The following is a 17,128-nucleotide window of genomic DNA, read 5'->3' as shown; positions in this document are numbered from 1 at the left end:
GAGGGGGCATCAAGTTAATGGGCATCAAGTTAATGCTGGCTCTGCCAGCAGCCTGCCGAGCCCAGGCCTCAGTTTCCCCAATTTGGATAAATCCTGATGTTTTAAATGTTAGTATTTTCTTTAAAGGCAAGTGTAATACCAATTGTAAATATAAGACTTTCCATATAGAACTGTGTACAGAGCCACACGTACCGTCTGTCAGGCCACAGCCCCAGACTGGGGACCTGGGGACAGAGTTTGCAGTGACTGGAGGATCGGGCTTGCAGTTCCCCATCTCCGACGCTCTAGGACAAGTTCTCAGCCCTTCCAACTCCAGGGCTCACCCCAGAGACGAGGGGAGAGGAACAGCCCACCCTGGGCCTGGCTTATCAACAACCCTGGGGGCCTCCTCATCCCATTTTATACACGAGGAAACCGAGGCACAGAGAAATGATGCAGCCGAGTGCATGGCTGGCAGACAGGGATGGTAGGTCAGTCAGTCAGTCAACACCCCAAGACCCCAGTGCCATGCCAAGGCCAGGGAAGTGTCCTTATTTGAAGGACACAAGGCCACAGCCACCTCAGATGTCCCTTCCGTAGGCTGAGAGCCTCTTCTGCAGCACAGACCCCAACCTCTGGCAGAGGGCCTGGGCCTGGTCTCTGGACTCCACCTGACAGGCTCTGAGCCTCCTGCACCCCAAACACTCTGGCCTCTGGGAGTTTTGAAAACCCCTCCTTAAAGGACTACAGTCCTCAGAAGGATCCCTTAGCCCAAGGGTTTCAAAGGAGCCCTGTTCAGGGGACCTGGATTCCAGCCTCTATTCTGCTGTGTGACCTCAAGGAACTGCTCTCCTTCTCTGAGCTTCAGTGCCCTCATCTGTAAAATGGTCACGGGTATGTGAGTGGGAATGGAGAGAAAAACAGAAGACACTGAAGGACAAGCCCGCAGAAGATCTTTTTCAAAAGACAGAAGGCACCTCTACTCATCTGGGATGACCGGGGACGATGCTGCCTGGAAGCAGGGGGGTGGACTAAATGACCTCAGAGGGTGCTCTGTGCCCACCAGGTAAAGAGAAGTCATAGGTGTGAGGGAGAAGGGACAGGCAGGCGGTCAGATGGGAGAGGGAAGATGAGCAGCCTGGCTTCCCCACCCGCCCCTGTCCCTGGGTCTAATCCGAGGCCCAGACCTGATGAGGGCTGGGGAGGCTGCGGCCCCGACAGCCAGCTCTGACCTCCAAGACCCGGCAGCTATCCTCTCACCAGGCAACCTCCCCTGCCACCCACCACGATGTCAAGACCCCAGCCCTATAGGACAAGGGGCCTGGGGTCGCCAGAAGTGGGGTCCTGACCCCGGGGGCTCCAAGTCCGCAGGGTGTAGACACAGGCTCACACCCACGTGCACACACGAGCTCACAAAGCCCCAGCGGCAGACAAAGAGCCCCCCACTGCGGCCCGGCATCAGGCTGGGGGTGGGGGACAGCGCCCCCTCACAGCCCTCCCCTGCCTCACATGGGGGACCGGGCGGGTGAGAGAGCCAGCCATAAGGAGCCCAGACCAAACCAAGAAAGGAGGGAAAGAGGAAGAGGAAAGAGGATGAGAGACAGCAAAACAGAACAAAGGGAGCCAAGCAGCCCACAGGGAGGGAGGAGGACAGGGAGAGGAAAGAGCAGGCAGGCCAGGCTCGGGCCGGGTCTCGACTCAAGCCTGGGCATGAGAGCAGGCCCCAGATGGTGCGCGGCCTGGCGAGCTCACCCTCAGGCCTCTGCACTGGCTGTTCTCTCTCCCTGCACACCCTCTCCCCTTCTCTTCCACTCTTATGGGACCTTCGAAACACAATCAGGTGATGTCTCCTCCAGGAAGCCTTCTTTGACGGCCCTAAGCTGGCTCAGGTACCTTCCAGGATCCCTGGGTTTCAGGCACACAGGGTCCCACCAGGGTCCCACCCAGCATTCCAGCATTCTCTCTGGTCCTGTGGTCTGACTTTGCCACAAATTTCCCCCAAAGCGATTCCAATCCCGGTCTCCCCGCCCTCCTCCTCATCCCGTTAGATGGCCTTGTGCCCATTACCGCAGGAGGCCAGGGGCAGAAAGGGGGTGCCGACGGGCCTGGGAAGACGTACCAACACTGCCCAGAGGAGCCTGTCTGCCGGAGAATGTCACAGGGCCCACTTAGACCCACTGCTCCTCCCCTCCCCCATGACAGCAACGAGGCGGCAGCGAGCCAAGAACCGTCTTAAATAACCCAAGTAATAAAAATGGCCAATTAAGAGGGCGGGAGGCAGTGTCTCCACTGCGGGGGCATCTCTCCGTCAAGCAGCCGATGGGTGGGGGGCTGTGTGAACCTGCACATCCCGAAGTCAGAGCACGCAGGCCAAGGGCGCCAAGCAAGCACCTCCGAGACACTCAGAGAGGGCCCCCACCCAGCGCCGCCACACGGAGGGGCTCCTGCCCAGGCCAGGGTGCAAATGCCATCTGCCTCCCGGCCTGCCCCTCTCCCCAGGGGCCCCGGCCTCATTCAGTGATCATGCCGGCAGCTGCCAGGGTCTGAACCATCACCTCGCTTACTTTCTCATGCCATCATGCAACATGACTGTCCCCATTTTGCAGATAAGGAACCGGTGGCTAAGAAAAGCAAATAACTCACTCAAGGTCACGTCGCTGATAAGCTGTGGAAACACTCTCATCTTCCTCTCTTCCCAGCTTCTGAGTTCCGCACAAATGCTCTGTCCAAGCTGTCTAGTTTCACAGGTGTCTGCCCCACACCCCATCACAGCCTGGGGAGAGCCAGGGGAGGTGAGAATATGAAGGCACGGGGAGGACGAGACATTTCACAGAGCTTCGAGCAGCCCCAGGTTGTACGGCAAGTTGGAGAAGAAACAGCAGTGTGGGTAGGCCCCAGGGCTTCCAACCATTTAGTCACCATGGGCACATCACTCAACAGTTTATAAAATGCTTCCAGAGGCATCGCTTCATTTAATCTTCCAAATGGCCTCACGAAGTCAAATTTAATACTCCTCCTTTAAGAGAAGTACAACTGAGGCTCAGAGCAGGAAAGCTGTTTGCAATGGGCACCGCACAGGATAAAGGCTGACTCTGGAGCCTGACTTCCTGGGTTCAAATCTTGGCTTGCCACCTAGGAGTGGTCTTTGCCTGGTTCCCTCCATGTCTCTCTGGTCCAGTTGCAGCATCTCTAAAATGGGCCACTGTTAGTACCCAGCTCATAGTGTTATTACGAGGTTATGCGATTTAAACGTTTGCAAACTGCTCTGAATGGAGCCTGGCCAAGAGTCGACATGGTATAAATATTTGTTTGATAAATTAATTAAGTAATAAATATTTATTGAGCCCCTAGTATGCACAGGCTCTACTTGGGCAGATATTCGTCACATGGCATTGTCACATTTGCCTGTGTCCCCAGACTCTGAGCTCCTGGGTAGGGGCTGGCAGCTTCACTCCAGTGCCCAGCACAGCGCCGGGCCCATGGTGGGTGTGCAGCCCCCGCTGAGAACGGAGCCCCAGCTCCTCAGACATCTGCACCCAGCACACTCATCTTCCCCAACGAGAGGCACAGAAGGACCGTAGCAGGGTTCTTGCACCCCGGCAAAGCTCACGGCCCCCAACGGAAGCAAAAGTGAGGCAACCCGAGCCCAGGGCGGAGGCCAGCTTCCCTCCCTCCAGCCAGTGCCCTGTGCTCCCTCCTGCCTGTTATCAGTGGTGAGACCCTCTGGCCCCGGCCCTGGGCACTTAGGGGCCAGGTGTGACCAGAGGAGCATTAACTGAGAGTCTGCCACCTGGCTTTGCTGGGTGACTGGGGGCAAGTTAGCAAATCCCAGCCTTGGCTTCCGTCCTGCAGAATTGCCACAAGGTGGAAATCAGATCACGTGGCAAGTGCCAGACAGGTGGTAACCCGTGATCCCTGCTCCCCAACCCCTCCCCTGCCAGGCCCGCCAGCCCAGGTGTGCCAACCTCTGTGGCTGACCAGGAACTCCCCCCAGCAGAGTGGGGCTCCCCAGTAGGATCATCTACAAAGAGCAGGGTCTGGACGGCCCACAACGGGGGCCCCGGAGGCTTGTCTGCCTGCCACTGCCAGGGATCCACCAGCTTCTCAAGAAATAATTACTGTAAAGTGACAGCAGGAAGTCTTCCCAGAGCAGCAGCCACCTCCTGCTCTGCCACCTGCCGTGGCAATATTGCGATGGGCGCCGGGGAGACCCCGTGCCTCCTCACCCTGGGCCAGCCTCCACCAGCCCTCAGGGGGCATGGGACGAGGCCAGCCTGCGTCTCCCCCGGGGAAGAGCCCTGAACTTGGGGCCTGGAGCCCCAGACTGGACTTGCTGTGAGATCTGGGCCAGAGTTCTTCACCTCTCTGATCCTCTCATCTGTAAGATGGGCATAACCGAGTCCTACCTCTTGGGTTCCTCTAATAATTAACTCCCACTTGTTGAAAGGAGTCATCCCAGAGCCCAGAGGCAGGAGGTACTCAATCGATGGTGGCTGTTAAGTCATTATGATTTATTTTTAAACATTTTCAAAATGCTTTCACACTCCACGATTTCAATTGATTTTTACATCAGCTCTGGGAAGCAGAACTCCTAAGAAACCTTATCCCCACTTTACAGAGCAACAAACTGAGGCGTAAGAGATTACACAGAATGCGCAGCATCCAGCCCACGCCAACAGAGTTACAGAGAGGAGGTCTTCCGCGGGCACTGGACAAGCCCATCTTCCCAGCGTCCCCATTCCCAGGCAGGCAACGGGAAGCTCAGATCACACCACAGGCCAGCCAGGACCACGACCTGGACTCCAAAGGGCTCTAGCTGCCCCATACCACCCCCTGGGGGCTCAGCCCGGCCACAGGCCCTCGAGGGAACCAGAGGAATTTGCTGGGTTTACTGTTGAGTGACAACTACCCTCTCGTGTACCAGGAACTAAGAGTCAGAAACCACATCCTGCCCAGGCAGCCAGGCCATGGCACCCACCGAGGGTGGGAGGGCGCTCCCCTGGGGCCGGCAGCCGCATAGAAACCTGCACCAGGCTCTCATCTGGCCTGGGATCCTCTAAACACCTTGCAGCCAGCAATGCCCTGAGGCTGCACGACCACCAGAGGCTGCCTGCAGGGCGTGGACCACCCTCTCCCCGCTTCCAGCCTGGTCCTGGACTTCTGCCCACCTCACAAAGCCGGCACCCCTCACCCCTCAGGACCCCCACCCCGCTGCCCTGTGAAATCTTGCTGTGTAATTCTTTTGGAACTTCACCGTTTACAAAGAGTGGTAGATATTTTCCTCCTCCCACTAGCCTGGGACACAGAGCTCAGCATCCCCCTTTTCCAGATGAGGAAACTGAGACTCAAAGAGGCAAAGTGACTAGCCTAAGCTCGCCCAGCTTTTAGCTCCTGCACTGGGGTCTGGCATCTGGCGCCAGGCGATGGTGTTTATTCAAACTTGCTGAACCAACGTGTCAGAACTGCAGGGCAGATCTCCTGATTCCTAGTCCAGACCATTCCCTCCATAAGCCGAAAGTCCCGGGATGTAGAGTCCGTGTCAGTCATCCGTGTCATCTGTGCCTTACCTCCCCAGGCCCATTGGGGGCCTCCCAGCACGCAGCAGCCAGGCACAGAGCCCTCACTGGGGCACAGATACTTGCTCAGCATGGACTGAGGCCGGGCCCTGGCTGGACTCTGTAGGAGAGCCGCCCCCACAGAGCTTACGGGCAGCGGGGCAGCAGACACATCCCAGGCAATTACGGCTCCGGGTGTGGGGGTGCCACGATGGGGGAGGTAATGGGCGCTCAGGAATGCCTGATGGAAGCAAGTCAGGGAAGAGCAACACATGCTAATCCTGAGCACAGAGGACAACAGGGCTGCCTCCTTCCCTGTCCCCGGCCCTTAGCCTCCACGACACAGGAAATAAACTGAACGCCAGCCCAGCTTCATCTCCCCAGTGCTATCAAAAGCAAGAACTGGCAAAAGCCAGAACTCCAAATGAAAGTCCACAGCCTCGGGTATCACTGACACATGGCACGGTTAAATCAATTCCCCCGCAGTCAGCGCATCTCCTTGCAGTAAAGAGCGTGTTCAAATTCTGGGTCTACCCTTCTGTGTCCTTCAAACCCCGACACGTGTGGGGACGCGGCCAGGAGCCTGGAGAGAGAGCCTGAGAGTGTGTGAGATGAGGATGAGAGCAGGAGTGTCAGTGTGAGTGTGTGTGCAGGGGGTGGGGGCAGGGGGGCGGGGGGGGGCGGGGGGGGGGGACTCGCATCCGGTGGCCAAGCGAGGCGAAGGCCCCGCCTGCATTCCTGGGAGAAGGAATCTTCAGCGTCAGCTGTCTCCCTGCTTCCTGCTTCCTCTTCTTTTCTGGGACCTCATTCCCTCCCTCTAGCTTGAGGCTCTGAAAATCCCTCCCAAATTTGTCCCCAAAGAGAATGCCAGCCCAGCCAAGAGTGTCTGGAACACTGAGGAGCAAGATGGAGGGGGTTTTGTGGGTTTCTTTTAAGAGAGGTTGGGAGAAAAGGCGGGGGGTGGCCAGAGATTTCCGGAGGCACAAATCAACCGCTACGAGTAGGAAGAACTCCCTCCTTAGAGATGCGGGACAAAGCAGCAGCCCTTTCTCCTCCGCCCCCAGCACCATCTCTGGCGCCTTCCACAGGACAGAGAGCAGCGACGTGTCCTGAAATGGATGTGCTGGGCAGTCCAGCACTGAAGGCCTGTCCATGAAGGGAGCAGACGGTGCAGGGGGAAGGGATGGGCTGGGGGGGGGTGGGGGGAGCCATACCAGCAGCCTGCTAAGCCCCCGGTGCCGTAACACATGAGCTCACTTATTCCTTCTCAGTCCCTGGGGGAGCAACATTCTTCTCCCTCTTTCACAGAAAGCAGTGGCTCAGGCAGCTCAGAGAGGCCAAGCAATATCCCATAGTCACACAGGGAGCAGGAGAGCTAGGATTCGAACCCTTTGTCCACCATCTCAGGCTGCCTCCCAGGAAAATCAGAAATAAAGAGTCCGCGTCCGTGGCAGCTTCAGAAATGACGGAAGTGGCAGGGAACGAAGCCCTCCGGCCAGCCCTCCGGGGCGGTCTTCTGGCTCTGGGGTGTTCAGGGGCCACCACCCACCTGCTCAAGGGCCACCCAGGGCATGACGGGAAAAGGCTGGGGACACTCCAGCGGGCTCACCCACCAGCCCTTTTTGGAGCCCTCCATTCAGGCCAACAGCCCAGCCCTTTCCTGCTCACGATCAGAAATAGCTGTGACAAAAGTTCCTCCCATCTCTGAAAGTGGCTTTTTAAAAAATGCTTAAAGGCAGGCACACCAAAAGCGGCAAGAACTCTAGCAAGCCCCGACCTCAGGCAGATGGCGCGGGCGTCACCTCGGAGCGGCAAGGAAAGCTCCCAACGGCAGACAGAGGTCTGCCCAGCTCGGCTTTGGGGTTCAGCTGCCTCTGGGCCTCAGTTTCCACCTTCCTAAAATGAAAGTACTCAGCTGAGTCAGCGACTTCTTTGTTTCTCTTTTTTCTAAACTGTAGAACCCTGTTTCCCAATTGAATCTCCCTCCATATGTCAATCTGAGAGTCACTGAAATGGCGCTTCTGCGGTTAATGAGGGCCACATCCCAGGTGCTCAGCCCCCACTGTCCCCAGAATCGCCCCAAGACACCCTGCTCTAGAACCCAGGGATCCAAAGGGCCCACCAGGCTAAATGAACACCGTGGTCCCTCCTGGGTCTCAAAGCTCCCATCGCCCCAGGCACCAGGGAAAATAAACCAAGCCCTTCATGCTGACTTGAGTCAGGGGCAGACATTTGGCAACCTACAGGAGGAGGGAACGAAACCAGCCAGTTCCAAACCACACTGGGCCTGGGGACAGGAGAGGGGGATGCCCAGACTGTCATTGCAGGAGGCAGAAAGGGCAGCCCTGACTTGGGCCCCTTCAAGTCACAGACTCTAAGTGTAGAGCGAGCTGGGAGAGATCACCAGTAGAAATCCCCTGGTGTAAAGGTGAAGGACCTAAGGCTCAGAGAGGGCAGCAACTGGCCTGAGGTCACACAGCGCCTAGTGGCAGAGCCAGACCCAGAGTCCAGGTCTCTCAGATGCCAATTCAGAGAACTCTCATTTGTTTCGAGTTCAGGCAGATTCAGCAGGACTCTCCCAGGGAAAAGCCCCCAGCCTACAAACTCAGAACAGGATATTTTGGTGGCACTGGGTGGTGACGGGGCAGTGATGTTTGTTTTGGTTTCCAAATCAACGCCTGACAACCTTGTCGCGTTACAGTTTCGGCGACCACATCTCCCTTGCGGTAAAGAGCTCGGAGCTGCCTGGAGCAAGGAGAAGTCAAAGCAGGAGGGTGCAGGCCAGGGCCCAGGCACTCACCAGGTGAATGGATGAACAAAATGTGGTCTAACCATACAGTGGACCATTATTCAGCACACAAAGGGATGTACTACTGATAGACGCCACGACACGGGCGAACCTCAAAAACACTACCTAAGTGAGAGAAACCACACACGAAAGACTACCTATCGTATGGTTCTCTATATATGAAGTGTCCACAAAAGGCCGAGCTATAGAAACAGAGAGCAGGTCGGGGGCTGCTTGGGCTGGGTGGGAATGGGGGCGAACTGCAAATGGGCACGAAGGATCTTTCGGGCATGATGCAAGTATTCTAAAGCTGGGATTGTGGTGATGGCTGCACAACTCTGTGGACTTACTAAAAATCATTCAATTGTATGCTTAGAATGCAAGGATTTCAGGATATGCAAATTATACCTCAATAAAGCTGTTTACAATATTTTACATAAGTAATAATACAGGTAGTGGGACGTGGCTATAGTCACAAATCATGGAGGTGGAACCCAGAAGGCCTCTAGCTTGGAGAACACTGACCGACACATGCCGGGCTGCCCTTTGAGGAAGGAAGTTGGGGTCTCCGAGGCTCTGAATTCCTCCAAGTGGACCCAAGGAGACCCTGGCACAGGCTTCTTTCATTGCTCACTGCTTGGGACTCCGTGCTAGACATCCTGGAAGAATCTGAAGCCTTCAGAGGCCAAGAGTCCAGACAAACACCGTGGTCTCATCCCTCAGCCTCGACTTCTCTTCGGGACGGGGGACCGGAAGTGGGCTAGGAGCTCAAACTCAGATTCACAGACCGTCAAAGCCGGGCAGACCCTTTGAGATCATCTAGCCAAGGGGTTTTTAAGCTTTTTAAAAAGTTGATCATATGCCCACCCTCCTCCCAAAAGAAAATTCTTAGGAGAAACTCAAATACAGAAACAAGTACAAATAGAATGTTACTCATGTAAATTTCTATCCTAGGTTCAAATATACAACAGTTACCTATTCTCAATTCACTCAGTGAGGCTGATGAGGCTATTTTGACCATTAACACTGAGAACCGGCATTCTGGATGACAGCTCCACGTCCCGTTTAATTCCATCTCCAGTTTTGGCTGCAGAGTATCAGGAAAATCCTGACTCACACAGAGAAGTAGTTACGAATGGGAATCGTTTTTAGCAGTTTGCTTTGCAATCTCAGAATGCTTTTCAGACAAATGGACAAAGGAGGAGAGTGGCCTTTACTTGAGGCCGACCACTAACAAATTAGCCAAAATGTGGACTTTGATGAGTTAAAATGAAGAACTTAAAAGTGAGTGAGCCCATTTTTATGACCATATGAACATTTTAATATAATTTTAAATATTCATTTTTATTTAATATTCAAGGAACCCCTAAAGCATCTCTGAGGAAGCCTGGCACTTCGAGGAGCATAGTTCTAGCCCATCCACCTCTCACTTTACAGAAAGGGAAACTGAGGCCCAAGGAAGGGAGTAGACTTGCTTTGGAAAACCCCAACTTGAGCCCTGAATCAATGTCAGAAAAGATGCGTCTCCCCAGTTCACAAAAGAATGGGGAAAGAGAAGGTGCACACGCACCCCAGAGGGCGGGAAGAGCGACACCCGCACTCCACCTGTCTTGGCAGAGCCCGTCTCATTCCAGGCCAGCGCCAGAAGCTGACATCACACCCCACGCCCTGGGCGCAACTTGAACAGAGCATTGCTCAATGCCAACCTATCTGCCTCTAAGACTGGGCACGGTTTTCCATCTCCTTAGTAGCCAGGTCCAAAAAGCACACACACATTAAAACAAACAGCGCAAGCCTAGGGCATGACGACACCATCCCCAGCGGCAGACAGTAGGGCCCATCCCTCCGAGTTTCACCATCGAGAGCAAACGCCTGTTTCCCTTCCCCACCCCAGTGAAGCTGCCCACGAGGGGCAGGGAGGCAGCCTACCTCCTGCCTCCATGGCGAGTCAGCAGGCCACTCTCAAGTCCTCAAGAGAGACTCCCAGCTCAGGAGAGTCGCTCGTCTCGAGCGGGTGTTAAGACCTAACCCCAGAAAGCCAGGCTCTGCAAAGACCTGAGTCTCTGGGTGTCTACTCTCCGCTGGCTTGACAAAGAGCCCGTCACCTTTATCACATCAGCTTGATTACTTTATACCTTCCGAAAAGCATCACCGCCCTACTCGTCCTTCATGCCACAGTGGGTGGATTTTATTATGCCCATTTCTCAGATGAGCAAACAGGCTTCCAAGTAGTTCAACAATCTCACAAGCAGGTGATGGAGCAGGCACCTGAGTCCTGCTCAGGAGCCAGGCTGCCCAGTGGAAGGAGACGGAAGGAGATCCATGCCCAGCTACCTGGGCAGACCTCTGTGCTCATGTGAGCACCAGGATTCAAGGAGCAGAAGGAAAGATCCTTCTCAGCACATCCTCCAAGCCCTGGAGTGCAGAGCCCCGGCTGCCAGTGCAGAGTTGCATGCCTGGGAGAGCAGCAGCCAGGACCAGAGGACCCCACCCCCACCCAGGCCTGCGATGTTCCGATGCTACGGACAGACCCGTCTCCTCTTATCAGAGAGCCGAGCAGACAGCACTGTCAGCCTGGCTGCAGGCAGGAAGCAATGTCGGTCTCCCAGCTGGGGAATCTGAGCTGGGCAGGATGTGCTAGCCAGTCCTGCAGGCAGTCTGCCCTACACTCCAGCCAGAGACAGTGGCCTGGGTCCATTCGATGTCCAGTCTTCTAGCCCAAGCTTCTCTCTTCCTGTGGGCCTTTAGGGCTGAGTTTGCTGGGGCCCAATAAACCAGAACAATAGCGCAGTGGGGAGAAGAGGAGCGAAGGGAGGTGTTTTTAAAAGCCTGGGGCCAGGCTGATGTAGGTACGCTTATCCAGCCCAGCCAGCTGGACCTTACAGAGCCGGAGCAAGACGGCAGACCCTGGCCCTAGCAGGCAGGGGCGATCTGTCCATTTTCAAACACTTGATCTCATTTAACTCAAGGAACAAGAAGCCAGTGGGTTGGTTAAGAGTTTTTTCTTTTCACCCATGAAGGCAGGGGAGCCCCACTGCTACACCCTTAGGAAAATACCTAAGCTGGGAGACAGACTAGCCAGCAATAGTTAAAATCACTAGTTCAAATCCGGGCTTCACCACTTATTAGCCAAGCCACCTTGGACAAGTCACTTGCATCTCTGTGCCTCAGTTTCCTCATCTACAAAATGGGGATAAAAAGGCCCTACACTCTGCCGTGAGGATTAAATGAGATCCCATAAAACACCGATGATTATCTCACCCAGAAGACAACTTGCCTGGTCCAATGACGGCGCCGAGGTGTCCCCTACCGTAGTCAGCGCCCGCCCCCATTCTTGGAAGCAGATAACTGAGTTTTCCAAGCGTGTGCAGGCGGGCGCTCTGCAAACACAGCTTCCAGCCCACCTGCTCGGACCAGCTGGCCGGTCCCGACCCCTCCCGAACACATTCCGCGGCTGCCGGGACCTGGACGCCCCCTCCCCAGGAGGTGCGGGGGGAGGGGCGAGAGCCACTCACCTCCGCTTGTACTCGTCGCGCTCGCGCTTCACCTTGGCCAGCACGTTGTAGAGCGCGCGTATCTCGGGCGTGATGGTGTCGATCTGCACGCCCACGCCGTCGGGGTGCACCCACGACACGCCGGGGCCCTGCACGGTCTCCACGCCGCCGCCGCCCGTGCGCCGCACCTGCGTGTAGCTCCAGATGGTCCCGGGCAGGCGGCCGTAGTGCTGCGGGTGCGAGCCGCCGCCGGGGGGCAGGCCGCCCAGGGCCAGCGCGTTGGCGTTGGCGCCGGCCGCCGCGCCGCTGCCGTGCCCGCCGCCGGGCGCGGGCGGCAGCAGCAGCTCGGGCCCGGTCTGCACGGCCTGCTCGCGGGAGAAGGTCTTGTAGCGCAGCCGCCGCTCGCGCTCGCTCTGCTGCTGCTCCAGCTGCTTCTCCAGCAGCCGGTTGCGCCGCTCCAGCTCGTGCACCTTGGCCAGGAAGCAGCGGAAGCGCACGTTGAGCCCCTTCAGGAGATGGATGTTGGAGCCCAAGTCGTCCCGCAGCGCCGCCGTCACCGGCGACGGCCCCGGCCCGGCCCCGCCGCCGCCGCCGCCGCCACCGGGGCAGACCCCGCCGCCGCCGGCGCCCGGCGGGCAGCCGAAGGCCAAGGCCATCTCCCCGAACAGCAGCGAGTTCACCATGCGCCGGCTGCGCGGCTCAAGGCCCCGGGCCCGCGGCTCCAGGTGCGGCTCCAGCTCCGGGCAGGGCTCCCGGCGCGGCCGGGCCAGGGCAGGCGCGGGCTCCAGCGCGGCCGGCCGGGCGGTTCCAGATGCGCGCCAGATGCGGCCTCCGCAGCGACGCGGGCCGGACGGCCCCCGGATGTGGGCGCCGAGGCGAGGGACGGACTCGGGCCGGGGTGGAGGCCGCGGCGGCTGCGCGAGCGAGCGAGCGAGGGTCGCGGGTCCACCGCCGGGGCTGTCAGGGACGGTGTGGAGACGCCGCGGCAGCCGCGCGCAGAGGACCCTCGGCCGGCACTGCCCCTCTGCGGCGGGCCCCGCCCACTGCAGACACAGGCCCCGCCCCCGCGCTCGCCCCGCCCACCCCGCCGCCCTCTGCGGCGCTCCAGGAGCCCGAGGCCCCGCCCCCGAGGCCGCAGCGCCGGGCCACGCCCACGGCCCTGGGCTCCGCCCACTCCAGGGCTGCGCCGCTGTCCCGGCTCCGCTGACAGGCTGTCCGCAGCTCTGGCCCCGCCCAGCTGCCCATCGAAGCACGCCGTCTCCTGCGCCGGGTCCTGCCGCCCGGCCCGGCTCCGATTCTTCGCCCGGGGACGCGGACCGCAGAGCTGCACCAGGCACGCGGTTAGCTGGAACCGCCGCAGAGCCGGCCCGGCCTCTTAAAGGGGCCAGCATCCTGGGCAGCGCTCGTTTCCCCCTTTAGGGCGCCCCTTCCCCCACGTCCTCTGCCAGGGAGGCTCCGCTTCTCTTCCTCTCCCACCTCAATTTCCCCGGCCCCAAATTCCCACTGGGTGCGGGAGACCTTGGCCTAGAAGGGGTTGGGGACCGTAGCATCCGAAGATGCATCCGCACCCCACCCCCACTCCAGCCTGGGGCGGCCTAGATCGACCTTCCCAGGATAAGGTAGCGCTTCCGCCCGCACGTCCCCCACGCGGAGAACCAGGGCGGGCTCCTTGACCGCTTGCCCCCGCCTGTAGCCGCTGGCTCGGCCTCCCGAGATCGGCTTGGGCACTGCCGAGCCGGCTGGTCCCTGGGCCCACGGAGGCGCCTCGCTGAGTGGAGGGTGAGGGGGGGAGACCGAGCGAAGACCCTCCCGGAATATGACACCCGCAAGCTCTGCCTGGGTTGCTCCCTGGCCCCGAATGACCACCCCCCCACACACCCCACTGCGCACACTCATGCGCTGAGATGCAGCTCGGGGTCCATTTCACTGAGCCGCTCAGTGGGCAGCATGGGTGTGTGACCGGTCTGGAGGGTGGGGCCAACCCAAGGATGCATTCATTCATTCATTCATTCATTCAAATCTGTTTTCAGGTCTACCATCCTAAAGACCGAATTCTGCAGTCTCCTGGTGTCTCTTGAACCAATTTGCAAACATCTGTCGTTATTTTTTAAATGATAGTAATAGCTCCCATTACTGAGTGTTTAGTGTGTGTCAGGCGTCATACTTAGTTACCATCCCAGTTGTACAGAAAGCATCACTGAGACCAGAGGAACAGCCAGCGATCCCAAAGCACACCCTGTAGCCGGCGCTGCTGGCCTTTGTCCATTTCCCCATTGGCTCCTCACCACAAACCTCGGAGGGGAGGTGACCCCCACCTTCGAATGCCTGTGGGTCGCCCTGTGTGCACTTAACCAGATATGTGGCATGTTTCAGATTCTTCCAGCTGCACTTCTTGGATTGCAATTTAATTTCTGGCTTGTGATTAACTTTTGTGTTTGTTTTGTCTCGTTGTGTGTGAGCTTTAGGGCAGGTATCCTGTCTTACAGGGACAGTGGCTTGGTATTCCCAGTGACAAAAGAGGCACAAAGGAGACCGGGGCTTGCTGTGGGGTGAGGTCGTGGCTGTGATGTTGGGCTGCTGTTTTTGATTCAGTCACGAGAGCAAATCCTCCCTGTGTTTCCTTCCCTCACTCCTAGCTCCTTGCTCCCTGATGAAATAGGCTCGCTCACCTTTACAGCCCACAGCGCCACCGAAACTCACCTGGCCTGAAACCTTTCTCTTCCTAGCCCAACCCAGTGTACTCACTGCTCTTTACTTTGTTCTCTGTCTCTTGGCAATTTTCTTGTTTATCTATCCTAAAGAATCAAAACGCCTTTGCCTTAAAACAGTTCATGGACCCCTACGGGGCCTGAGGATAGAATTCGGAGGGGTCCATGACCTTGGGATGGACAAAAGTTATATCTTCATTTTCACCAATCTCTGCTTGGCAGTTAGGATTTCCTTTGATCGTGAATGCAGGCACCAAGTAGAAGTCCCCGGGATTTTGTCACTAAGAGAAATCACAGATGTTTTCATATCACACTGTAGCTATCTCAAAATATCGTTTAAGCTACCGCGACTCTCAAGTTAAGATCCTATCAGCCTCACCCTATCACTTAACCTGTTAATAAAGAAGGGCCTATGGTACTATACCACAAAAATTGTTAAATATTTTGATAATTGTGTTTTAGTAAAATTGTTTTCATAGTAATCCAAATGCGATTTTTAAAAATTAATCTGAGAAGAGGTCCACAGGCTTCACAGATGCCCAAGGGGCCTGTGGGACCGAAAGGGTTAACAAGCCACACCTGGGGAGTGGCTCCCTGAAGCCTCTTCCAGGGACGATCTGTCCTGCCAAGAGCTTTGCCTTGGACTTGGGGTGAAACCTCCTGGGCTCCCCCAGCCCTGTCCTGGGCCCTGCGGAGACAGACATCCCATGATCATTTATTGAGCAACCGCTTAGACACAGACTCTGCCCTCCTGCTGGGGAAACAACCGTGAATGATGCAAGCAAGGGTTTAAGGAGCTCTGGGGGAGGTGGTGGAAGCAGATGCCCCAAAAGGCTGTCCTGAGACGTGGGAGCGGGTGCAGAGGACAGACAGTTGACCCGGAGGAGATGGCTGGGCAGAGACCAGAGATCCAAAGGAAATGGAGGAAGTGGTGCCTGCACTCGAAGGGGTTTTCAATGGAGTTGTAGAAACATAATTTGTACAAACAAAATGACTAGGAAACAGTTCTGTGGCTGCATAGGAGCAAAATCGAGATGCTGTGTGTCTTGCTATTTGTAAGATAAGAGGGGAGGCTGACCTAACGTTCTTCCAGCTCTGGTGACTGACTGTCTCTGTTTCTCAGGACCGAGCGGCTTCCCTTGATGCAGAACTTTCGGGGCTAAAATCCAGAAAGGCCCGGGCAAACTGGGACAAGGTAGTCACCCTACTTCCAGCCCATGATGCTCTGGAGACTTCTGAGGCCAGAAGTCCTGGTCACCAACGTCAGCCAGACAGAGCTCAGAATGCAGCAAGCCCAATGTCCCCAATTTGGAGACAAGAGAATTGAGGCCCAGAGAGGGGTAAGGAGTAGCCCCACGTTGCCCAGATAATTGGTGGCAAAGCATGGTCTAGAATTCTGATCCGATGCTTAGTCCTACCCCGGGCCACACAGTGAAGTCAATGGTCCCTTCCCCTCAGCCCTGGATACCCTCACCTCCCCCAGCCATCATCCAAAGGGACTACAGGCGAGTCCTCACCAGATGGGGAGGTCGTTTCAACAGGCCATGGATAATCCCCAGGAAGGATGCCGGCCTCCACCTGCTGAACAAGGGTGGACTTTCAGTAGCCCTCCAAATCACAGCGGTGTGTCTGGCCCTCCTGGCCTCTTCTGTGAGGCAGGAAGGGAGGGTGTTTCCAGAGCTGGGCTTTTGAGCCAAAGTTGGCTTAGGTTTGTGTCTCTGTACCAGCTGTGTGACCTGGCAAGTCACCTCACCTCTCTGAGCCTCCATTTCCTCATCAGTGAAATGGGCATAACTTCACCTACAAGGCCCTTCTTGTACCCTCCACCACAGCCACTCTGCCAGCCCCATCGAAGTGCTGAGCACATGGTGGCAGGCTCTCAATCAACAGTTGCTGAATGAATTAATTAAATAATGAATGAATGGTCAAAAAACTTTCATTCTCCCCGCCCCGCTCCCCAGCCGTTTCACCTCGTAACTACCCCTCGTCCTCATGCACAAAGCCTTCTCTGTGCCCCCAGCACCGGCCGGGTCTGGACTGGGGTGCTTCCTCTGGGCCATGTCAGCCGCATGCCTACCTCGTGACAGTGCCAGGTACACTCCCTTGTCACTGCTGGCTCTCTCATCTGCATCTCCACCTCACCCCCAGCACTAGCCAGACCATGATGTCCCTCAGGGCAGGGACCTTGAACCAGAACCAGGTCTAACCCACCATCATAGGGCCATATCCCGGCATGGAGCCGGTCACATAACAGGTGCTCAAAAAGGTGAGTTTAGGTAAACGAATGAGCTGTCTGCACTCGAAACGTGTCTAATAAGTGCTCGATAAATGTTAGATTTCCAAATCTTAATTGCATTTCTTTGTCTTACAACTATGTGGAGGCATATTTTACATATCATGTAACTCACCCATTTTAATGGCTTTTAGTAAATTTACCAAGTTCTGCAACCACCTCTATAAACCAGTTCTAGAATATTTCATCTCTCCCAAAAAGCTTTCTCATGTCCATTTACTGTTACCTGCTGTTTCCACCCCCTGCCAGGCACCCACTAATCTACTTCCTGTCTCTATAGCTTTAATTGCCTTTTCTGGACATTTCATACA

General features: G+C 56.5%; 1 protein-coding gene across 2 annotated transcripts in view; it reads right to left on the bottom strand.

Annotated features, from left to right (window-relative positions):
- IFFO2 (intermediate filament family orphan 2) overlaps positions 1-12,832 on the bottom strand; it is a 46,737-nt gene extending 33,905 nt beyond the window's left edge. Inside the window, exon 1 of one of the 2 annotated variants that reach the window (XM_023635621.2) lies at positions 11,838-12,832. In XM_023635621.2, the coding sequence (XP_023491389.1) occupies positions 11,838-12,499 (662 nt within the window). In that variant the 5' untranslated portion in view covers positions 12,500-12,832. The remainder of the gene's footprint in view (positions 1-11,837) is intronic. The other variant, XM_023635622.2, reaches the window with a different exon arrangement.
- Between the last annotated feature and the right edge of the window lie 4,296 nt (positions 12,833-17,128).

Source organism: Equus caballus, chromosome 2 (assembly GCF_041296265.1).
Source record: "Equus caballus isolate H_3958 breed thoroughbred chromosome 2, TB-T2T, whole genome shotgun sequence".
Taxonomy (NCBI): domain Eukaryota; kingdom Metazoa; phylum Chordata; class Mammalia; order Perissodactyla; family Equidae; genus Equus; species Equus caballus.
The sequence above is the reverse complement of the archived record's forward strand: the minus strand, read 5'-3'. Positions and strand labels throughout refer to the sequence as shown.